Below are 24,438 nucleotides of genomic sequence, written 5' to 3' on the forward strand. Positions count from 1 at the left end.
CACATGATAAAAGCACTCAGCTGCTACTAAGTAGAATATATGTTTTATTTCATCATGTTTGAAATTCAGGAAAAAAACTTAGTACAATTAAAAGATTTCATTTGCAATATTTTTTAAAAATCCTATTCTAATTTAGAGTTATTTTCTAGCATTTCTAAGATAATTGTTCCTAGGCTAGCTGAGGAAATAAAAGAATTTTGACTGATATTGCTAAATAAAATCAGGCCTCTACTGCTGATTCCAATTTTTTTACATGCACTTCAGTTACCTGGATTGTGGAGTTTATTAAAAAATATTTGTTCCATTTGCTGTTTTCCTTTATTCACAGTAAGAATGGAACACAAAACTTAAAGAGGATCCTTCAAAAAGTGCCAGACCAACAGCAAAATATTAGCATGTGATGACAGCAAGTCATCAGATTCTAATATAGGCCTTAATCACTGGCATTGTTCTTCAAGATGATGTTTCTTAATGATCCTGTCACAGAATACTTTTTGTCTAGGTTAAAGGTTATTAATAATTTTGGTTAGTTTTCTTGATACAATAAAAAATTGAATTTATCTTATAAAAAACGGCTAAGTTTCATGTGAAATTACACTTCTGTATTTCAAGGGAAAATTACTTTTCCCACATATTTTTAAAGTGCAACAGCACAAAGTGAAGGAAAAACTGTTTTCTCTATTTAGGTTTTTAAAGAACAAAACTACTCTTTCAGTTTTAGAATTTTATTTTAATTTTCACCCAAATTCTGAAAACCTCCCAAAATTGATGGATAATGAGCACTAAAAGATAGAATGCTGATAAAGGCAACTATGAGCTGGCTGGAAACTAAATGGTTTAATAAATCCTTTGTAAGACAGTTTTTAGAAATCTTTCCAGCTGTGTTTCTTCAGAACCACTTCTTGGGAGGTGGTGGGGGTGTGTTTGTGTAAATTTAAATCAGAATTGTACTAGGTTCTGTCAAAACAGTTAAAATGTCAATTTCAGGAACATTTTATGATTTACCCTTTTGGAAAAATGTAGTTATTTCCAGTCAGCTTAGAAGGACTCTGAAATGTTCTGGGGCAGAGATTCATTCCTTTTTATAAAAGCCCAGTTTCTGATATTGCCTATTTACTTCCATCTATGCTAGTTTGTCACCAAGGTTTCATGCTGCATTTTCTCCAGAGAACTGGAATACATTGACTTTGTTTTGCTTTCTTTTTCTAGAAAAGACTAGCTTAGTACTCTGTCTCCTATACAAGATGGACCAATTCTTAGTTTTGCAAAACAGCTTCCATTTAATTCAATTTTATTTCAATTGCAGATGTTGTGTTACTTCTTAAAGAGAATATTTATTTGTTCCACTGACTGTCAGGAAGACGACAAAATGATACTTTTAACATCCTTCCAATCTCTAATTTTCTCCAGATTATTGAGCTGAATTTAGTGAACATAAAAATAAATTGGAAACAGGGACAGCACATAAATAGCATGTTATTAAAAGTGCTAATAATTCCTGCATTCCTCAGTCATCTGAGTTACGGGGATTGACCTTATTCGGTGTTATTCCTGTTGTTGCACGTATTCCTGTGCATGCAAAACGCATACGGACATAGATGAGAGTATGTATAGCATAATACAGCACGTCAGCGTGATGTAACTGTGCAAACAACAGCCAAAGAGAAGCTGAAAAGGGTCTATGACTGACGCTCATCGATAATGCAGCTGGAACAGCCAGACGGGTACCAGCGTCAGTGGGCTTTACAGGACAGAACAGCCCCCATTTTGCGCCGGGAGTAACAAATCTTCAGCTATTCCCAGAAATAAGCTAATGAACGGTGAAATATAAGCCTCCCACCCTGGCCAGGGGCCCTGTATGAACCTGCGGCTGCGGAGGAGCTGCCGGACCCGCCGAGCGCCCGTCCCGGGAGCGGAGCGGAGCGCCCCGGGGCAGCGATGCCGCTCTCTCTCTCCCTCCCGCCGGCGCAGCGGCCGCAGCGGCGGGCGGAGCTGCCGGAGGTGCCACCGCCCGGCCCGGCCCGGCCCCGCGGCGCTGGAGCCGAGCCCCGGGCAGCCTCTCCCCGCCGGGCCGGCTGCGCCCCGGGCCCGCCCGCCGCCCCCGCGGAGCACGGCCCGGCACGGCCCGGCGCGGCCCGGCGAGCGCGGCCATGGAGCGGCGCGGGGGCCGGCGGCAGGTGAGCGCGGCCGGACAGCGCTCCTCGCTGGGGCACGGCTGCCGGGGGTTCGCACCGAGCGTGCGGAGTTACGCGATTGCTGAAATCTCCGCCCCTTGCAGCTTGGGTTAATGCACGGGAAGTTTCATAGGTCTGCTGTTTTCTTGAATTTATTTTTTTTTCTATTTAGAGCTCTGGAGATGGTGTTTCTGAACTACGGGAATGGCGACCAGCCATTTACAGAAAGTGCACGGACACTTTCTGGCTGCTCCTCTTCTGTCTTTTCTGGGCTGGTTTGGTAAGCACGCACGTTTGTTTGTTTCCTGGAAGGACAAATCAGATCCAAAGTTAATGGGGTTCTGCAAAGTGTTATACTAAATCTAAACTGAAATTGTCACTGGCACAGGTCCCCAGGTTTGCCCAGGGATAGATAGATCTTACCTTTGTGGTGGCGCAGTGCTTTATTGTAGTGTCAGTCACACTTCTAAGTTCTGTCCATGTGCTTCTTTAATTCTAAGTATACATAGGGCTCTGTTATTTAGAATATGCCTTTTTTTTTTTTTTTTTTTTTTTTTTTAATTAGTCCAGACTCTGACTGGGCTCTTTTTTCTACTTATTCATTGTAGCCTTGATATCTTGCAACGTGTATCCATCTGATGCTACATTAAGTCACTATCTTAGATCAGTGCACGGGCTTTTGGGAGAAGCCTTTGTCTTTCTGAGGAATGAATGGGGTTTTTAATGATACGTCTCAGTCTACTCAGGATTCTCATAAGTACACTTTTTAATTCCATGCATAGTAACTTTTTGAATGGAAGCTAATGCAGAATATTACCTACACATTTTGTATGCTGCATAAATGGATGGTGAACTTTGTGAGCAGGATAGGGGTTTTTTACCTGCTGTCTAATGCTTACTGCTCTGATCAGTGGAGGGGATGCCACAAATGAAAGCTGTCAAATTGTAAGGATTTAGGATTTTTGTTTGGTTTTTCTCACTGCTTTTATTGCTCACTTTCTATGAAATAGCTTATTACATGCTTGTATTTGTTTTCTTGTGTTTGATCTTATTTTTAAAGTATTTAAGAAAATGTAATGACACTAATCTGTTCACATAACAAAAAAAATTGGAACCACATTAACAGCTCTGTGGAAATGGGTATCATGGCCATGTGCCCCTGCAGCTATTACTCTGTTACTTAACAATATTTATTGCTTTTATCCAGCAGTCTACACTTACAAAAACTAAAAAATAATAATAATTTTTAAAAAAAGTAATCTACACAGTAGATCTGTAATGCCCATATTTAGAGGGCATTTTCACCTTGAACCAGAATTTTTCTAAAAGCATGTTTCAGTTGAGTTACACTGCCAGCTTATTTCTTACTTTCCTTCTGATAACATTTTAATTATTAAAAAAATACTTGCTCAGTAAACAAACTGGATCTGGATATATTTTGTTATTGTAACAAATCACATCCACAAGTATCCACTAAAATCACATGTTAGCTTGAATTGAGGAATCTATACAAAGATGTCCATATTGAGACAGCATTAGCATGCCATCATAATTTTAAAAAAATTCTGAACTAGTTAAGACTGCAAAATAAGAGTCTACTATAAGAAAAACAGAGATTTGTCTCAGAACTAAAGAAGCACATTGGTACATGTTTGTGTATGAGACATGTTTTTGCCCAGATTCAATCTTTAGTCACAAGTACTAAAAGCAGAAAACCAGATAAAGGCTCTAAAGCTGAAGTTCGAAGGCAGTTGTGCTGGTCTGTGCAGTGTCTCGAGCACAGCCGATACTCAGCTGCCTTCACGCAAAGCAGCAGTGGTTCCTGTGGGACTGGGAAGCCTTGCTGCAGCCAGCCCCTGGCACACAGCCACCGAGCTCAGGGATTGTCCTGGTGTGTGTGAAATGGGACTTGCACCCCATGGAACAGGGGAGAGGCTTGCATCACTGAGTTCCTCAGTAGCTGGAGTGATGGGGAGATAAGCCTTGGGTAAAGCAGTACTCAGGACTCCAGTTTCACAGAAGAATTCCTGCTTCTTGGCACTTGCAAAGGTTCTTTCCAAGGATTGTTTTGGCCCTCACAATGTACAGGAGGGTTTAAGCTGTGTTGCTGGACAAGGTGTTCCATTTTAACTAAGGATTGCTGCTACTTGGCCAGCAGAAATACTTAGCTCCCTCTTGGGTTTAGAAGAAGATGATCTACTGGAACTTTGATCCAGCAGCAGAACTAAAAGGTCAGGGCAGTGTCATCTAAGTGCATAGTGTGGCTTTCTCCAGGTATTTCACATGTGTTAAAGAGTGCTCCTTCCTGAAATTTCAGGTAATCTCCATTTGAAATGTATTTTGTGTTTTAAAATACCTCTGATTAAATTCATAGCAGCTTCAAGGGCACATCCTAGCAGCAGTTCTATTATCCAAGTGTGTCTTGAAGGTCAGCCTGTAACATGAGATGCAGTGAGCACATGAAAAAGTACTATTTGAGTGATCTTGCCTAGTGACACACATGAACATGACTAGGGACAGTGTTTAGCACCTTAGTAACGCTTTCTTCTTATTTTAATCAGGACCTCTATCTTTCTTCTCCTGTGTTACTCTGCTTAATTTATATACTAATAACAGTAGATGAAGGAAAGCTCTAAGGAAGCAATAGGGCTAAAGTTGCCCATGTGACTTGCTCTGGCCTTGTGCAGAGGGGTGAATTTTAGATTTAAATGTTTGCAACCAGAAGGCAAAAATGTATGACTTAAAAGAAATATTTATTGAATGGGAAGGAAAAGCCATGGTAGAATGCTTTCACATTTTAAAAAAATATTTTAACAGATGTTTATAAGTGGCTATGCTGTGGTGGCTGGTGCTGCAGAAAGACTTGTGCTTGGATATGACAGTTTTGGGAACATATGTGGTCGGAAGAACACTCCTGTAGAAGGGGCAAATCTTTCTGGATTGGACATGACTAATAAAAAGTAAGTGCATCAGATAATGTCTAAGTAAATCAAATGTTTGAGAACTTAGTAAAATACACATCTAGTTGTCAGTCATATACATCTGTGTATCTATACACTGTTGTATTGAAAGGCGAAAAAGGTGGGAATAGTGCAGAAGAGTGAAATTAAAAAGTTAAGAGAGAACTTGAAAATGTGCTGAATTGTTATGCTTTATGCAGCTGCCTTCTTAAAGAGGATCTTAAATGGGACATCAGCCAGAAAGGCAGCCATTCTATATGGCAAATCTTTCTGCTTAAGGGTGTTGCATATTGAAGTTCCCAGTCATTCCACTGACTCATTTGGAAAAAGTGGCACTTGCTTTGTAGCACTTTAAAAAAAAGGATCAGATTTTAAACTTATGAAAAACCAAGAAAACTTGTTTTTTGAGAAGAGGATCTTTTTTTCTTTCTAGGTATGTGTTCTTTCTGAATTCATGCAGCCTGGAAATACAAAGCATCAAAGTCAGTTCACTTTCCTTGTGCGTGTCAAGTTGTCCACAACACCAACTCAACTCTTTGGAAGATCTACAGAGTTTTGCAAGGAATAATGGTGTGCCACAGGGAATATGAGTACCTCAGTGTAACTGTAGAACAGTTGAGCAGATTCCACTTTGTTTTAGTTATGGCTCTTACACTAGGGAATCATATCTTGCCATTGAGTTCCTGAATAATCATGCTAACAGAAAATAAAATGTCTTTTTTCTGCTTTTTTTTCAAAACCATAGTTTCTAGAAATGTTACAGCTCTCTTATGTAAAATACAAAGTTGTTCATTAATTCCTGCACAGTGCTGAGATTATGTAGCAGAAAACTGACTGTTGATAATGAGCTAGTGAAGTTTGGTAGGGGTGCCAGTAGGTGACCAGAGTTCATACATTGCTTGTGACTCTTATCCAACTGGTTCCTTTAAATGTAATTAGAACTATGGTGGAATTATTAATTCCATGAAGACACAAGTAGATTTATCCCTCTAGGCATCAGATCCCAATGTTTGTTATTCCATTTTGTTGTAGTTTAACCCTTGCTGGCACCTAAGTACCACACATCACTCACTTCCCAGCAAAACCAGGACACAGCTTGAAATTTTATTTGATTCTGGTGTCCAAGATGAAATGCTGTCAGGAGTAGCTGTTGTGTGAAAGAAGCTCCTGTTTATTCATGTCCAACATGTAAATAAAATAATATGTAGCCTAAGCCTTATTTCATGGGGTATGTATAAACTTTAGACCATATGAATATTAATGGTTATTATTGTTGGAAGTTAGCATCCCATTCTTTTTTTTTTTTTTTTTTTTTTTCCTTTTTGCTGTTTTATTTGGCAGGGATTGCTATTTAAATTGACAATATTTGTTTTAATTTAATTTTGAGGTAGTTGGACATAATTTTGTATCTGCAGAAAGCTGTAAACACCTGTGAGGTAACAGAAGTATTTTCAGTCTAAGTAAACATAATTGCCACAAATTCCAGCTAAAACTGCTTACATGTTTATGTCAAGGCAGGAAGAAGTCTTGCATTTTGAGTGGCTTGGATGTACCCAGCTTTTCTTTCTCAGAAGTGCTATCTAATGGAGCAGAGTGTTGTTAGCAGAGTACATGGAAATATTTCACCTAGATCCCAGCACATGTTCTGGATATAGATATATTCTGTATATATCTGGATACAGATATATTCTGGAGGATCTAGTTCTGTTGTAGCTTCCATCATTTCAGGTTTTTCTCTAGTCCTAGTGAGCAAGGATTAATAGCCAGTTATGGCACTGTGGAGCAAACAGTGTGCCTGCCCTCCAGGAATATAAGTGGTAACTGTAGTTAAGTCAAGAAGGCAAAATATTCTTCAGAGATTGGTTTAGATTTACTCAACTACCTAATTTGCTATTCACATTCCCACTGGAATATCAGGGATGAAAATGGTCTGGTAAGGGATCAAACCAGAAGGGCAAAAAAAACCTAGCTGTTTTTTTCTCTCAATTTTTTACTAATCTTAAGTTACTTTTTTTCTTTTTCTTTTCTTTTTTTTTTTTTTTTTCTTTTTTAGATTCTTTTCTTTGTGTTTACAACCTGAATGTTTCCAGTTACACACTAAATCCAAAGGCAGCTCAGCTGTGTCCCACCCTGCCAGTTCCACCAAGGTAAGAATGACTGAGTGCTTTACAACCTCCTTCAGTCCAAACAGCTTCTTATGGATTGTTACTTTCTCACATTTTGTATTTGGCTTGATGCTTCACAGTCAGGATGGTTTTGCTTTGTTTATTTATTTTTGTCCATGTATCCTTACAAGTTCTTTTATATGCCTGTGAACATGCCAATGTCCTGTCCCACAGAATAAACAAGGACTGCATTCCTTCCATTCCTCTACTCTTTATTCCTTTACACTTCCATTCCTCTTCCTTTTCCAAATTAGGACAAAGCACTCCATATGAGGAACAGCTTAGCCCCTGCACAGATTTTGTTTTCTCCCTCAATGCCAAGGATGTGGTCTTTGGCCTTGCTTCTTCTCCTGAGCCCAGAAATTTCCATCAGAATAATTTTATAGTCAGAGGGCTTGAAGGATGGATCTGTGGATGTTTCTGTCTTTCTCAAATCTGGCAGTTGTGAGTCAAAATTCTTAAAGCCATGATTTTAAGTTCCATTGTGTCATGAAAATGCAGTAGAGAAATGGAATCTCTGTGTTTGCAGAGCTAATTCTGCTCTTTACAGCAGAAAATAGAAGGACAAAGTGAAGAGAGCAGGAGACATGTAAAAACATTACATACAGTGGATCAAGTGTATAAATTGATGAAAAAATAAGGCATGTTTTACTTATTTCCTCAACTTTCTAGGCCTTTTTTGGTTTGTCAAGGAACTCAGCAAAGTTATTCATGTTGCATAGTAATATTACATGGTAGAAGCAAAGCTAAGTTAGTCACATTATTAGCTCTTGATAAAAAAAACTCTCCTTTTCAGGTATGAATTTGCCATTGGCTGTTGTAGGGCAGCACTGCCAAAGTGGTACAATAAATATGTGCAAGAAGCTTGGCTGGGAGTGACAAATAATTTTGTATAAATATTTGGTGGTGTTAATTGTACCTTGCAAACATTGTTTTGGTGTGGCTTTTAGAATGCCTAAATATCATAAAACCAAAAACAAAGTGGTTTTGATTTAGAATTATCTACAACAGCATAGGTTACAGCTATGCTAGCATGAACTTAATTTTTACATAAACACATGGGAGCAAAGCAGGTGAAGCCAGACTAGAATGGGAATAGGAACTATGTGCTGATGGTGATAGTTAATGAGAGAGTTGTTAATTTCTTTCCCCAGGCTGATTTTGAATGGATCTGTTCTGGTATAGTGATACAGGCTTGACACTATTAGGAGTTTATTTTGCAGATGATACATAAAACCACTCTTTATAACAGAATGCTATCTGTGGAGAATGGCAGGATGGAGCTCTGTGGATTTTAAACTGTTTGTCCAGTAATTAATGCTTTTTACCACTTTTATTTTCAACATTTCAGTAAATCCTTTCCATTATTTAATCGCTGTGTTCCACAAAATCCTGAATGCTATTCCAAGTATGCACCTCTCCTAATAAGAATGGTTAATGAAATGGATGTTTTTCATCGAATTTTGAGTGGAATATTGGCAAGAAGAGATACTGTGATAGGACTGAGTGTCCTTGCACTAGGTAAGATTATAAGTAAATAGTGAATAATGTTATTCAATTGAAAGGTTAAAATGTTTCTTATAAGTTTAAATGTTTAATTCAAAAGTGGAGTTTTTTCATATTTTCTGGGCATGGTTATTTTTTAAGGAAGAGTGATCAGATTTGATCAGAGGAATTTAATAGACTGGTGAAATGCAGATCTCTGTCAGATTCTGTGTTCCATGACATGGTTATATACCTCATTTTGGGGTACTGTAAGAAATTGTTGATGAAAAAGATGACATCAACATGAATACTTGAATTTAACTCTTACATAAAATGTTACTTAAAAGGTAGTATTTTCCATGGTGAAATATATCAGCTATAAGTTTCTTATCATTTAAGTTAGAGGTAACTGTGTGCTTTAAATGTTAAAAAGGTTGCCAGCTTTACTAAATGCTGTTGCTATTTATATTTAAAATAAAAAGGGTTGTAACATTCAAACTTAATGTATTTTTCAGCCTTCTCTTTGATAGTGGTTTTAGCGTTCAGATTCATTCAGACCCTCCTCATCCATACTCTGATTGCACTGGTTGTATTTGGGTTGTTGTGTAAGTATAATTACTATTTCATTGTACTGGATTAGCAGCTGAACAAAAAGCTATCCTTTGTTTCCATGGCCATCCTCAGTAACCTTCAGCTTACCACAGTCATTTCCAAGCTGAGGCCTGCTTGCCTTTTGGTGCCAAGGTCTGGCTGTGCTGTTCCAGCTGCTGAGTGTTAGGATGATGGTGATGTTTATTGTTTTTATAGATGCCTGGAAACAACATTTCTTTTGGCAGATGAATGCAGTTATGAAAATGCTACTGTTTCAAAGAATGCTTAGTGAACTCTTACACTGCCTGCTTGAGGAAGGGAGAACCATAGGAATGTGTCTGGCTTAAGCTTGTCATTCCATGAAAGTTAGCATTGTATCTCCACAATGAAATGACATGCCTGAGCCTTAGGAGAAGTGCAAGAAATCCAAATGTTCTGCTGCGGTTTTACCTCAGACTGACAGGCCATTATGGGAAGTTTCTCTGTGCTCACTGATCCTGTGCCTCACTTTGCTAACTGGCAGTATTCCCAAGCCCTGTGGGATGGTGGGGAGGGCAGGAGACTGGGAAGGGAGGCCAGGCAGCAACAGCGTGCCCTGCCCACCCTCACACTGCTCTGCTCTGCTCAGTTGTCTCGGGTGTTCTCTGGTGGCTCCATTATGACTACAGGAATGACCCCAGCACTGAACTGGAAACAGAAAAGGAAAATGTAAAGTTCCTACTTGGATATGCCATCTTCTCAACAATCATCACTGTAAGTAGCATTTTGCCCTAAGCAATGGCAGAGGCTGTAACTTGAACACTAGAACTACAGTGGTTCTGCAACAATAAAAATAATTCCTAATTCTTTTCAAATTGGAAAATGAGAATAAATTATAAGAACTTCTTACATTCATTCACATATAATCATAAAATAATAGAGTGGTTTGGATTGGAAGGAACTTTAAAAGTCCCTAGTTCCAACTAGATTTTTAGGTCCCCATCACAACTAGAAAAATAATGTTATATATTCATTGTGAAACTTGTTAGCCTTGCCATACCTCAAACCTGTAAAACTGTGTTAGTGTTGTTGGTGTAAAAATGCAAGAATTGTGTTCCATCCCCATTTTGTGCTGCATCAGCCTACTGGAGAATCATGCTGAATAGACACAGGGGCACTAGCTGCGGATTCATCCCACCCTGTCAGCAGCTCTTTGAGACAATGAAAGAAAGGGGTAGTGAAATGCAGGCAGCAGTGTCTAGATCTCAAGTTATAGGGTAAAATTATGTTTTTCTCTCACTGACCTTGTTTTACAACAGAAAATCTGAGTGTGGCTGGCAACTTGAAGTGATTTTTTCATTCTGATGTTGCAATGTTAAAAGGAGCCATTGCTCAATTTGAGGCTACAGTCAATTTGTACTTCATGAGACATTTGTCAAAGCAGTTGTCCTGTTGTCTTAGAGATGAGTAAGATCCATATGGAATTTGCCAGATATTAACAATCTGGTAGTTTACAGTGACAAATATAAATGTGTCACAAATCATTTTTTTTTTTAATATCCTCTATAAGTTATGACCTTTTTAAATCTGCTGATACTAAAGAGGTAAGAAAAAGTTTCTTTGAATGCTTGTATGTTCCAGCACAACTGACTGTTGTTTGCAGAACTGTGGGAACACCCACTACTGCAGGTTATGCTTCTCTTCAGAGCTGGTGGCTTCTTTCCAGAGCAGGCAAGAAAACCAGTGAAGGAACTGCCACTGATTGTATTTATTGTTTTAAAGATCCCAACCTCCCTTTTAATTGCTGTTCATAGTTCCTTGTCAAATACAAAGAACTGGGGAAATTGTGTGATTTTTGACTTGGGGTTTTGTTATGGCAGGTTGGGGTTTTTTTACTTTGGGAAGACAATAATTTATTTAAATAAGTTTTCATTTTATGTCTGCTTTGCTCCTATACATACATAGCTCAAAAATTAATTTGGTTGTGGACTGCAAGAAAGGCCAGGGTCTCCTACCATTGTGAAAGTGAACAGTGGTAAGCTGGCCTGAGTAGAAAGAAAGTTTAAAAGTTCATGACATGCAGGGTGTGTGAAAGCAATGTGTAGTGTGTAATGTACATTTATGTTCACTATAAAGCAGACAGTTTCCATTAGATGAGTTTAAGTCTTATTAATCCTATTTTGTTAAAAAAAACCAGCAATAATTATTGTAGGAAAATAGATTTTAATGCACAGGCTCTTCGAGAACATAGGCAATGTCTTGGAAGGACTTTCTAATGTGTAGTAAGATGTATAAATTCCTTTGTTGTAATTTCTTTGTGAAATCTGTATCCTCTGATCCCACATTTGACAACTTTGATAATTTTCTTGAGGTAAAACCCCTAACAATTTGTGTTTTTATTTCCTGAAACAGGTTGTTCTGCTCTGCCTTATATTTGTACTAAGAAAGAGGCTTCCGTTCTCTGTACAGCTCTTTCGAATTGTTGGTAAAATCATTGGCAGAATTCCTTTCCTCCTGTTCCAGCCCCTCTGGACCTTTCTGATTCTCATTGTGTTCTGGGTATTTTGGGTTGCTGTACTGCTTAGCTTAGGAACTGCAGGTAAGTATATGCTTTTCATATTTTTGACTGAGTGCTATCCATTTCTAAGTTCTCTTCTTAAATGTGGGACCTCTCGGTGTTGGTGTACAAAATGTGGGCTAGCATTGTTACACAGCTGAGTTCCTTGTTTTTGTTTTATTTTATTTTCCACTTGTTGGAGTCTTTTACATTGGCCTTTTGTTTCCATATGTTGACTTTTGTTCTTTCTCATTTATTTGTTAATAGATGGTTGTAGGTACAGTATATGTTTGGTACTTAAATGACAAAAATAACAGGGAGGAAGAGACAGCTTCTAGTGCAAATGTTACAAAATGAGGATGTTCATCTCCTCTGACTATAAACAATATTTAATTGTCACAGAGGCAGAACATTGCTTTGGAGCAGTAGTTCAGTGACAATTGCTATCATTTGGACTAGTGCAACAGTACTTGGATTAATCCAGTGGTTCTTGGAGTTGCAGAGGAGGTCTCTGTGGAAAGAGTCAAACACTATAAAAGATCTGGCAGAACAGGTTTTTAGTATGGAAATGGTATTACTGAGGGATATATTACTGTAAGATCTGTCACTGATTGAACCAGGGTAATTTGGATGTTGTTCCTTGGCCCAGCACCATGCCATCCAAGTGAAAGACAGGTTGTCCTTCTGTGGAACATCACTCAAAGAAGTGATGCTAAACTCTGTGTATCTCTGGGGGTAACTCCTCATGTACACATCAGCCCCTGTTCATTAAAATAATTAGGATTTGGGGGCTGGTATTTGTCGCCCTGATTCTTGAGTTTTCTAAAGCCTTCTGAGTTTACATTCTATTGGGAAACTTTCCCACACAGTTTCTGTAAATAACATGTTGTTTTGCATTCCTCCATGGGGGTGGAGAGACTTGATGTACTAGTGCTTTGTCCAATGTCTTTGGAGAGGTGGCCCATTCACTCTCCAATCCACTGTCACCTTTGGAGAAGTATAAAAGTTGGAGTCAGAAAACAAACTTTCTCTTTTACCTTGCAAAGTGGCAAGTGGCTCACGTTGTGCATTCCCGTGTCCTATAGCGACAGGTATTTTTTCATTTTAACTTTCTAGGGCCACTGTTAGGAGCCAATTGCTCTCTTTTGGGTCAAAGCTGATGTAGAATTAATGTTGACAGAGACTGTTGTTTATGGGTTTTCTCTTTTCACAAACACAGTGATTTCTGTGTGGAAAACCAAATGCAGTCCAATTCTTCAAATGCTTGGGTGTTACTGTTTTACTTTGTGTTTCCACCACTGCTTGAGACTGTGGCTGCAGCAACTCCTTGGGATGAGCTTACAGATCCCTACTAGGCCAGGAAAGCCTCCAGCCTTGCCATAGCTCAGCCTATTTGGCAAAGCTTGCTGTATTCCGTACCTCTATTGATCAGATACCTCATTCCATTTCCATCACAAGTGCTTCCATCTCAGTTGATTCTGGCTCTTTACAAGACCCACTTCACTTTTAACATGAGAAGCTGTCTGAGTCCATGCTGGCATTACAAATCACACCCATTGCTTAGGCTAGTCTGGGATCTGTTTCCCTCCAGCTTTCATTGGAGAGTTGCGCAGATTTGCCAGTCCCTGTTTCTGCTGCCTGGAGTAGCTCATGTCTGTCAGGAATGGCTGTTTGAAGCAGCTGCTAATCTGCTTCTTCTGCAAAAGGTTCAGATCTAGCATGGCCAAATGTCTGAGCTTCAGTCTCTTTGTGAATTGTTCCTCCTCACTAAACAGTCAAGCTGGTGTCCTTTGCTTTAGATGTCACGCATATTCCTTCTCCACACTGCTTTGAGTTAGATTTTCCCAATATAGAAGCAGCATTGTGAGCTGGACACAGTTCTGTGTTTGCCTTTCTGCAAAATATTTATGCCATTTATGTATGGATCAGTCAGCAGTAATTTTGAAACACCTTGTGGGATACCTTATCCCTGCTTCAGACCAGGCTTTATAGAAAGGAGCATCTCCTGAGCTATCAACCAACTGTTCATTTCATGCACCTGCTTGGATCAGATACAATTTAAGATAAACATTAACTGTAGTAAATTTAGTAATAGGACAATATAATTAATTACAACACATTGGTTTTCTAAATATATCATTAACAAGAGCTATGAAAGCAAATATTACATCCTTGGTGTTAAATCAAGCTGACTAGATCTTAATATGCACACATAAGGATGTAAAGCTTGCCCTTATTATATTTACATTTAGAAAATACCAGCTGAGTCTGTTGTATTCAAAAACTTTTGGAAATGGAGCAATCATTAGAAAGGTAGAAATATGTTAGCTCATGTAACAGAAGAAACTTGATTATAAGAGCAGGATAGGAAACAATTTGGTATTTTCTGGATGCTTTTACAGACTTTGCAGGAAAATAGTGGCTTACACATTGTATCCAAAAGCAAATTCCACATAGTTCACTAGGGCGTAAAACCCAATGAAAACTGCTTTTGAGATGCTTTTTATGCTTTTTCCATGTTGTGTTAGTTTCCTTCATTCGTTATGTTATGTGTTTCCTGCTAGGCATTTTCATTCAAATTTTTTTCTTTTTCCTCTGCCTACTTGGAGAGTAGGATTTAAACAGTTTATGACCTGCTATTACATTCATAGTGCAGCACACAACTCCAGATTCAAAGGTATTTTATGTTTTGGCTTCTCTCTAGCTTAAAAGGAATGCTGATATTTCTAGCAAGTGATGCAAACAGTACAGAGGACAGCATAAACTTACTGCACAGCAGAGTGACGATGAAGTTTCAGTTTTGAAAGAATTGACTTTTCTCAGAATTAGCATAAGAAGGGAAGGTCAATATATTGCTTTTATGAGCAACCTAGTAAATCATAGGTTTTGACGGAGGTATTCTGGCAGGGCATTTTTAGTGCAGATGTCAGTCCTTATAAGATGTTGCTGTTAGAAGCATGTTCATGCTTAGAAGAGTACGTGTGCATTTGATAAATAACCCAAATCCCTTCTCAGTTAAAACCTGAGCCTGAAGGCAGATGGGAAGAGGCCGCTGGGTTGTGTCCCTGGGAGGGTTGGGCGCTCTGTGTCCCGGCCGTGTCCATAGGGGCAGTTTCGGACGATCGCTTCTGCCGCTGTCCCCGCAGCAGCGCCCGCGCCCGCCAGGGGCCGCCGCAGCCCGCGGGGAGCGCCTCAGGCTCGCCCGGCTGGTGAGCCGCTCCCGGGAACCGGGGGGAGAGAAGGGCGGCTCGGCCCCGGCCCGCCGCGCTGCGGAGCTCGGCCAGAGCCGGCCCCGGCCCCGGCCCGCCGCGCTGTGGGGCTCGGCCAGAGCCGGCCCCGGCCCCGGCCCCTGCCCGCCGCGCTGTGGAGCTCGGCCCGCGCCTCAGGCCCCGGCCCGCGGGCTGAGCGCACGGACAGCTCCGTGTCAGCAGGATTGCTGCTTGGACTTACAGCCTCTTACCCTGCTTCAGATGTGTTTTGTGATTGGAATCCTGGACGACAAGCACTTAACGTGGTTTGGTATTGAGAATATTCTGTTAGGCTGTAGCTCAAATTTTCAACCCAAGTATGAGTCCTCTGAAATGCTGTCTCCTAAAGCTGCTCACCATCAGATAAGCTGGGGGTTGTTCTGCCGTTCTAGGATGACATACCAACATATCCTGTTGTATACAAATGCATACAGTACTGTGCAGGTAATCAGTTAATAATGCACTGACAGGACACCTTTGGATTATTTATTAGTTTTCTACAACTATCCTGTAAGTGGAAGACTTTGGGTTTTTTTTTTGTTTTGTTTGGGTGTTTTTTTTTGTTTGTTTTTTTTTTTTTTTTTTTGAGTTTTGGGGACTTCTGCACCACTTGAGACTTCTTCTCTGAAGATCTCCAGAGACACCTTCTCTTACAGAGCAATTTGTTTTTTTCATCGACAAATAGTTGCCTGTCTAGGATTCAGCTTGTAAAATATAGGTGGTGATTTTCTTGGGTTTGACACTTTGACATTTTCTTCTCACAAATATATTTTCTGGGGCTGTGCAGGCTGTATTTTAAATGCAAATATACCAAGAAAGATGAAGAAATGAAATGTTTACAAAGACACTAGTCTTTTGTCTAATACAGAAAGATGGATAAATGAAATTGGCTTGCTGCTGTGCTGCACCTGTTCTTAACATTTTCTTTGAATCTGCACTAGTTATATCATATTTATGGTGTCTCTGCATCTTAACAGTTATGGCACACTTGATCCTTGCTTCAGCTGCGGCACACCTGATCATTATGCGACCATGCAGGCACCTTATTTACATCTCCTCCAAAAGTTAGTGGTGCTGTGAGAAAAAAAACCCTAACTTCTTGGGAGCTATAGAAAGCTATAGCCTGCACTTAAAGGTACTTATGCACATGACTAATTTGAAACACATGAATAATCCTATTAAAATCAGTGGGACTACTTATGCATTTTAAGGTAGGCACCTGCCTAAGTACCTTGGTAATTCAGAATGTGTAAGACTAGCAGAAGCTGAGTGAATTCCAGACCCAGAAAACTAGGAGAAATGCCAAGACTTCATGAGACTTTAGGTAGCACAAGCACTGGCACCAGTTAGAACCATTAGCTGGCTAGGAATGGAATTCAGCTGTTCTTTGGAAAAGCTGATATGTCCTAGGGTTATTGAGTTTTATTGTTTGCACTTTCCAGAGTGCAGGAGCTGTGAAGTCCACATGGTGTAAATACTGTGAATGTAAGATGAGAAGGTGGTGTGATTTTTTTTTTTTTTTTTGTGTAATGAAGGTGGATCCTACATTCTGCAAGTGAGCAGCAGAACTACATGCGACAGCAATATGAGCAATAAAAATGTATTTCCTGCAGGGACCTTGACATTCCAATTACAGTCAGGTAGCTTACCTGTAAATACCTTCACATGAAAAAGCACAAAATAAGATAACACAATACATTGTGTTGCAGGAAGCACTAAGATCCAGTGTATGATTCCAGAGCCTTTCCTCACAGTGGGAGTGGCACAGCATATTTTCATGTTAACAGGAACTGATAAACAGGCTCTCAGTATTTTCTTGTCAGTGGCTCTTTGTTTGTGATAAGGAAATTGCTGGACTAGACTTCCCAGGAGTTTTTGTCTCTTACAACAGCATGTTGCTGCAGGCATCAGCAAAACCTCAGAGCAGCAGCTGCTGAATAAAGACATCTGAACTGAGTCTGTCAGTCCCCAAAAGTAGCTGAAGGTACCACACACACCCACCACTGACTGCTGTCCCAATGTGTCTGTGCTGGCTGCCGGAGCAGCGCTGGGCTGCGAGTCCCACGGAGAAATTCTCCCGGGTTCTGCTGCAAACACTTGGCCTGTTTGCATTGTTAACATCACTTCTTTTGAAGTATTGGCAGCAGATCAACACTTGTACTGATCAAAGGCTTCCAGATTTGGTGATTCAGATGTAGGCACTTCACTTCTTTATTGAGTTGTTAATGTCATTGCTAAGAGTGTATGGAACACTGGGAAGAGTCATGATTGTGTAGTTGGAAAAAAATATTCTGTTGACAGACTAAACTATATTTCAGGGCTTTGTTGAAAAAGTTTAGTTTGTATGAACAGATAGACCATAGTACAGTGATGAGGAAAATGGCATATACTTTTCTTGACAGGTTAACTAGGACAGCTTTAAAGTTTATCTGAGATACTAGTATAGAAAAATAGCTTTGCATGTAGTTCTGTTGACAAAATCAGGCATGTCTGGTAGGCCCAGAAGACAGGAAATCAAACAGAGATGGTTATATCATTAAACAGATTTTTGTGAAATAACAAAGCTAGTTTACAATACCTGACCAGCAAAGTGATCGAAGGTCAAGTGACAGGTGGCTCTGCCTGGTTTCTGAGCAGCTGAGCACAGCACTGTGCACATGTACAAGTTGTCCAGGAAAGACAAAGCCATTACTGTTATTACTGCAGGTGGTTATTTCAGTAGGCTGGAACAAGCAGGCAGGATTAGCTTGCCATATGAACATGTATAAATCTTCATGACAACACCACTGAAACAAAGCCTGAACAGGTCTATTTTGGAAAAAGAAATGTTCCAGTGGATTGTATGGTAGAAAATGTCCTTAATTCTGCTACCAAATGGTGTAATGTCTTTGCATGAAAACGGAGAGGTAGGACGCCTTGTGTCTCACTGACATCTTGTTTGCCTAAATTCCCTTAGTGAAGGCTGCAGGCTATGGATAATGAATGTATTTGGCTAGTTGTGAGTGCTGCAGGAAAAGGCAGTCTAGAGCCTTTGGAAGAAATATGGGAAATGAAAAATCTCTTGAATTCAGAATTATATAGTGCCTCACTTGTTTTAATGACTTCAGTAAATTATTATATCCTCAAAACCTCCCCTTAAAAAATCCTCACTTTTGCAAACTTAAAACCAGTGAAGCACAGGATGGGGAGGAATGAGGGAGAGTTTGTGAGAAGAGATCTGAGTAGTAGCTTTTTCAAACCATCAAATATCTTCACAGACTTAAAATTTATTTGAATGTATTGGAGGCACAACAGTATTTCTGTGAATGACCAGCCATACAGCACTGGAGAGAGCTTGCCTGTTCAGCCAATATTGTTGACTCTCAGAAAAGAAAATATCTAGAACATATGTCTGTATTTATGTACCCATATAGTATTTTTTTGTCTTTCAAAAAACTTTACAATAATGCTGCAGTGCTACTAGGGGGTGGATGGATATTTTTCTTAATTTGCAGACTAAAAGACCTTGCTTCGGAAAACTTAAAAACCATGTCTAAACCTGATGGTATTGCTGAAACAAATCTTTACTGTTTCTACTTTTAATTATTCTTGAGTAAGAAGTCTGTGGCTGTGGAAAAACAGGCCAGAAAGGAACCATTTCCTAGATAGCCTTGTGTATGTGGTGGTTTTGAACTTGACTGTGGTGTGTTGTCCTGTAGGAGAACACAGAGTCAAAGAATCATTTAGCTTGGAAAAGACCTTTAAGATCATCAAGTCCAGCTGTAAACCTAACTCTGCCAAGGCCACAAAATGAATACATGAAGTATTAAAGCTGAAGTTATATTGCTGTTTGAGCAGTAATAGCCAGTTCTGTCTCACTTTGTTATTTCTTCATGGAGTTGGAATAAGAAACTACTCACCTCCAGAGATTGTTTTATTTGGTGAACATGTTTCTCTTTAAGGTTAATAGACTTAAGGCTTAGTAAAATAAAATATTTTTTAAAATAGCATGTTAGGAACCTAAAGACCTTTTGCTAGGACCAAATTGTCCTAATCTCATTATCCCCTGACTACCCTTCAGAATCAAGTGCCACAAAGAGGATTGCACAGAAAAAAAGTCTGATTGTTGAGGAATCTGAGTTGCCCCCACCTTTTGTGAAAAGCCATCTATGAATACGGAACAAATTCTTTGTTGGTAACAGAAGTGGAAGGAATGTTTTTAGCTTGGATAAGTTAATTTATCCATGCTCTTAGATAACAGTAGTAGAATTGGAGCATGTACTACTATACAGATGTCTGCTTCCCCCCGCCCCCGCAGAGAATCTACATTTATCTGCCTGTATTTTGCACAATGATTGCAAAGCATAGAGAACAAAAAACTAATGGCCATGGTTGTGATTAGTAATAGCAATAAAAATATTGTTTTGTTTTGCTACAACAGTATGTTTTGTATCCTTAATATTTTTCTGCAGTCTTTCTGCTTCTTACAAAAAAACACTAAAGCATTTCATAACTATGCAGTTATTTCAAATTTGAATAATGAAAATCAAGATTTCCTTTACTTCTGACCTATTTGATTACGCAAGTCTTGTGTAATGTCTTCTCAGATATCTTTACTAATATGTAGTTTTCCTCTTTCCTTTGTTGTGTCTCAATCCCAATTTAAAGTCTTTTGCTTTTAATGAGATTTTATTTTTCAAAATCCAAGTTGAATCATAAAATGTTGTTTCTCTAACTTTGTTAGAATAGACAGAATTAAATAGCATCAAATTAGTTGTTTTTCTTCTTTTTTTTTTAACTTTACTGAAGAGCATAGTAGAACTTCCATGTAATTCTTTGTCCCTGTCTCCCTTTTTCCTTTTCCCCCTTGTCTGGCATGTTATAATAACACAGTGGTGTAATCCCAACTTCAGGTACTGCACAGTCCACTTCGGAAGGACAAGTAGAATACAGAGCTCTGTCTGGAATTTGCTACATGGCATGGTATCATTTCGTTGGCCTTATCTGGACTAGTGAATTCATTCTTGCCTGTCAGCAAATGGTGATTGCTGGGGCAGTGGTTACTTGTTATTTCAACAGGTGAGTGCAGAATTGCCCCTGATAGTTTGGGGGATTTTGCAGCATTTACTTTCAATCATTTTCTAGGAAAAATAGTCTCAATTAGACTGCAATTTATGTCAATATTGGGAATCCAGTTTGCTATAGAATAATGTTGCGTGTTGCAAGATCTTGAGTAAGATTTTACAAAGAGCATGATATTGATGTGACTCACCCCTGCTCCTGGAGATGCTGGGCCAAACTGGGCCTTGTTATAAGCCATTGGAGCTCTGTTTGCTCTAGGGGAATTACCATTTGGAGGGCACAGGCTGCGTTGCACCCTTTTCCAGGAGACTGTGTTAGCTCCAAATGAGAAGCAATATATTGTTCCTTGGTAATTTCATGTATTCATGGGCAGTTTGATCTCTTTGTAAGTGTTCATCCCTGCTTTGGGTTTCCATTATTCTGCCTGTATAACTGCTGGTCTAATATTTTTTTTCATTCTGTGCAGATATTTTCAGTTAACTATAAATGCTTTAACACTGTAAAGTGTTTAGATATATACAAACAAACTTCCTTGAATATTATATACCCTGGAATGCAAATGTAGATAAAACAAGGAAAAGTAAAATGAAATAAAATTTGGTTTATGCACTTATTGCAGGGCAAGATTTAAATCTCACAATATCTTTTGGGTTTTTTGACAATGAAGAGAGCATTTTCCTGATGAAATTTTCCTTTGTGAGTATTTTATGAGCTCTCTCATCCTCAGTGCCCTGTTATTCTATGGCCAGTGATGAGATTTTCTGATCTGTGAAAAACTCTGGCATTTTAAGGCATTTCTTCATTTTGTATTAGAGGAATATAACAATAACCTCAATCTGTTGAAAAATTAACCTTGTTGGAAATTAACCTTGAGGAAGGTGATGTGAGATTGAGGTGGGGAGCCTGGCCAGAGAGAGCCTGGGGCCCTTGGAGTGGGGGTGCTTCTGCCTAGGGTCATATGGCTAGGGCAGCTGGGAAGGATAGCTTTGGCCTTCTCCGAAAATTAGAAAGCAGGGCTCTGTGGATGGTCTCCAGAATGTATCCTTGGGAGTTTCAGTCACTGATCAAAAGGCTGCTGCTGGAAGGTCTTCAAATGGTGTGTTCCCCAGTGCCCAGCAGGGACATCAGTACAGGCTGTGCTTGCAGGACTGGCTCCATAGGGTTATCCTGCAGCACCTGGTGGAGCTGTGCTGTTGCAGCAAGGCTGGAAGATCTAGGAACAGCAAATTTCCACCCCTGGTTTAAGCAATCTTTTATCATCCCATCCAAAAAGCTAAGGCAGGACAAGGTTTAACATGTGTATCAGGAGCCTGTCCCTGAGAGGATTAACAATACAACAGCTGTGCCACTGAACTGGTGCTTAGGTAAGAGCAAATAAAACCTAAAATGATGGTTTTTTAAGCATTGAAATATTTTTGAAAGAGTGACATAGTCTCACCCTTGTATTTTACATGCTATAATAGGACTTGGAAAGAGAGGACCTCTCATTTCTGATGTCATTGCTTTTTTTCCTACTGAAGCTCTGGAACTCCCATGGCTGTGCTGCTGTGGATAACGAGCTGCTCTTCTCTTGTAAGCACATTGATGTACCTGAGTTTTAGTAGCTGAATGCTGAGGCACTAAAGGTTCATTTAAATTGGCTTGAGAAATCACAGGAAAGTCAAGTAGTTCTGCTGAGTTCCTGAGAAGTAAAGTAGTTCTGCTGAGTTCCTGGGCTGTGTGCTGCAGTGCATTTTGGTGCAATACACCACATAAATCCCCCAGGCAAAGGCACTGTCCATATCTTGTTCACGCAGAGCAGGGAAGCACCTGTAGAAACTGCTGTGATGACATTTACTGCCCTGCTAGGGGCTTCCGCTTTCCAGCTATTTTTTACTGCTGCAGGAACTGGCTGCCAAGTACAGAAGGTTCCTGCTCCCAGTTGTATTGGTATGATTTTGTACAATACCATAAAGCTTTCTTCTTGCTTGCCAGGTGACCTGTACTGTGTTGAGAGAGTTGTGTCTACAAGGGGAAATGTAACTTTTCTGAAGGGGTAATCCCTTGTCCTGGCCTTCAGGCTGTCAGCACAGATCCACAGAGATGCAGGGCAGTGCAGGAATGGGGAGAGGGTGGTTAGCTGCAGGAGCAGCCACACCAGCAAGGGCAAGGGTTATCTTGAGCTGTTCCAGCAACTCTGAGCTTGTCTGCTGTGTGTTTTTAATGTATTCCCTGGGGCTGCATCATAAAGGCATGTCACAAGAGTTTGTTTATGAGATCTTACAGACAGGCTTTCTTCTTGTCCTGTAAGCGCTCCGAGGAAATGGCCCGGCCTTCCCATGCGGAAATCTCCTGCCACAGCACACTCAGCAACACGCTGCACGGCCAGCAACCACTGCTGAGCTGCAAATGGGGTGGGCAGGGGGTCATTCTACCTGGATTAGCTTTACAGGTTATGTATATTTGGCCTGTAATACCACAACTTAAAATATATTTGGCCTTCTTTTTTTTTAGATGAAATATGAATACACAAAATATTTAATTAATTTAATAAAAATAAGTAGATTTTCTTGCTTAATGATTACATTTTACAACTTGTGGAAAGGGCTTGGTCTTTTAAAAAGCCTTCTTTGTTATAATTGGTGTTTCACATGAGGGTTTATTCTTACCTTGATGTGCTTAGGTGTTAAGTATCTATTTACCTTTGCAGGGAGATGAGCCTTTCCCCCTCTCTGGGAGTAAAGGAAGGTGATATGGTAACTCGATTTGTCACAGGTATCACAGTTCTGTCCATGTCTGAGCTTCTTTAGTAGCTCCAGTGCACATATATCACTGCACAGATTTGAAATTAAGGATTGGGGTTATCTACCTAAGGTGTTGAGTACCACAGTTTCCAAGAGAAGTGAAATACGTATCTCTCCCAGTAAGTCAAAAATGAAGGTTTATGGATGTGCACCAAAGTCATTGAGAGATGAACTAGAACAAACTTTTAAAGGCTTTCTCTTCAAATGTATCTGCAATATTTATGGGCATTCTTTGCCCTACTTATGTACTTGACCTAAAAGAGCCACCAGCATGTATGTAGTCAGACTTATTCCATGTGGCTTTGAGATAAGGTAAAAGGGCAGTGCAGTCTGTGTGGTCTCTGTTAGTCTCATAATGTCTGTTTTGTTGTGAATCTTGTAATTTATTGTATTTGTTTAAAAATTGAGATTCATATTTACTTGAAGAATAGAAGATTCATTCCATAACATTTCTGAAGTATTTTATACTAAATTTATTTTTTGACTGTCTTTGAAATTGGGAAGACATGAGTGAGGAAAACTGTAAGCATAGCTCATAAGAGAAGAGAATTTTAAAGAAATTAAGAAATATAAGAAATACCCTTTTCTCCCATTCAAATGTTTATGTCTGCTGAGTGTGTCAAGATGACATTTTTTTCTTCTCACAAAAAATGTTTTTCAAATGAAAGCAAAGATGCATGTTTGATCATTTGATTCAAGGAACTTAGTGTTAAAGAAAGATACTGAGTGTCACGGAACTCACAAGTAAATGAAGGCAATTGACAGTAGTGAAGAAATAAAATTATTAAAAGATAATGTGGTGTTGAATAGAGGTCCATAGGAGTTTGGAATAGTAGTGTTGTATGTAAATCAAACAATCTCATGATAACTTAAAACAGAAATACAAAAGAGGAAAAGCAAGCTGTGGCACTATTCAGTCTTATAACCAATCAGGCAGATTCCCAGATTTCCTTGATACCTTGTGCACATGCAGTGGAGTTCACATACACAGAATCCACTGCATAATGACTGTATGCTTGTGCTAAAGCCACTTCAGGATTGCAGCCACATAATGCACAAAGGTGGGTGAAACTTCAGCCTTGGCAGCAATGGGAGTAGGTTTGAGCCAATCTTGAGCTTGTTTACAGTCATAACCATCACCTATTGCTGTGTTTAGTTTCTTTCTTGTTTCCTATTCTGAACCAGATTTACAAGGAAAATGTGTTCTTTTTCTAATCTGTTTGGAGGTAAAGCAAAATCCTTGTCAGACCCTGTTCTTGTGCTAATTCCTTTGCTGGGGTAAAGGGTGTGGAAAAACATTCAAATATGTAAAAATTTATCTAAACTAAGCTTTAAACTTTAATATTTGTTTTACATTCCTGGTCATTATTTAGTCATTTCAAAATATTAAAACCCTTCTTCATTTTTCTCTTCAGTAACAAACACATTATTAACA

General features: G+C 39.4%; 1 protein-coding gene and 1 long non-coding RNA gene across 4 annotated transcripts in view; one reads left to right on the forward strand and one right to left on the reverse strand.

Annotated features, from left to right (window-relative positions):
* Positions 1-1,862: 1,862 nt before the first annotated feature.
* SLC44A3 (solute carrier family 44 member 3) overlaps positions 1,863-24,438 on the forward strand; it is a 40,495-nt gene continuing 17,919 nt past the window's right edge. The window contains exons 1-11 of one of the 3 annotated variants that reach the window (XM_030279197.4): positions 1,863-2,177; positions 2,347-2,454; positions 4,992-5,134; positions 5,568-5,704; positions 7,188-7,281; positions 8,651-8,820; positions 9,300-9,389; positions 10,004-10,128; positions 11,767-11,953; positions 20,052-20,217; positions 22,910-22,974. In XM_030279197.4, coding sequence (XP_030135057.4) covers positions 2,151-2,177; positions 2,347-2,454; positions 4,992-5,134; positions 5,568-5,704; positions 7,188-7,281; positions 8,651-8,820; positions 9,300-9,389; positions 10,004-10,128; positions 11,767-11,953; positions 20,052-20,217; positions 22,910-22,974 — 1,312 coding nt within the window. In that variant the 5' untranslated portion in view covers positions 1,863-2,150. The remainder of the gene's footprint in view (positions 2,178-2,346; positions 2,455-4,991; positions 5,135-5,567; positions 5,705-7,187; positions 7,282-8,650; positions 8,821-9,299; positions 9,390-10,003; positions 10,129-11,766; positions 11,954-20,051; positions 20,218-22,909; positions 22,975-24,438) is intronic. The other 2 variants (XM_012575163.5, XM_030279199.4) reach the window with 2 other exon arrangements.
* On the reverse strand, positions 2,350-15,697 carry LOC140684588 (uncharacterized). Its single transcript, XR_012057038.1, has 2 exons — positions 15,372-15,697; positions 2,350-2,479 (listed from the first exon to the last, which is right to left on the reverse strand). It is a non-coding gene; the product is annotated as an uncharacterized lncRNA (long non-coding RNA).

This window comes from Taeniopygia guttata, chromosome 8 (assembly GCF_048771995.1).
Source record: "Taeniopygia guttata chromosome 8, bTaeGut7.mat, whole genome shotgun sequence".
Classification (NCBI taxonomy): domain Eukaryota; kingdom Metazoa; phylum Chordata; class Aves; order Passeriformes; family Estrildidae; genus Taeniopygia; species Taeniopygia guttata.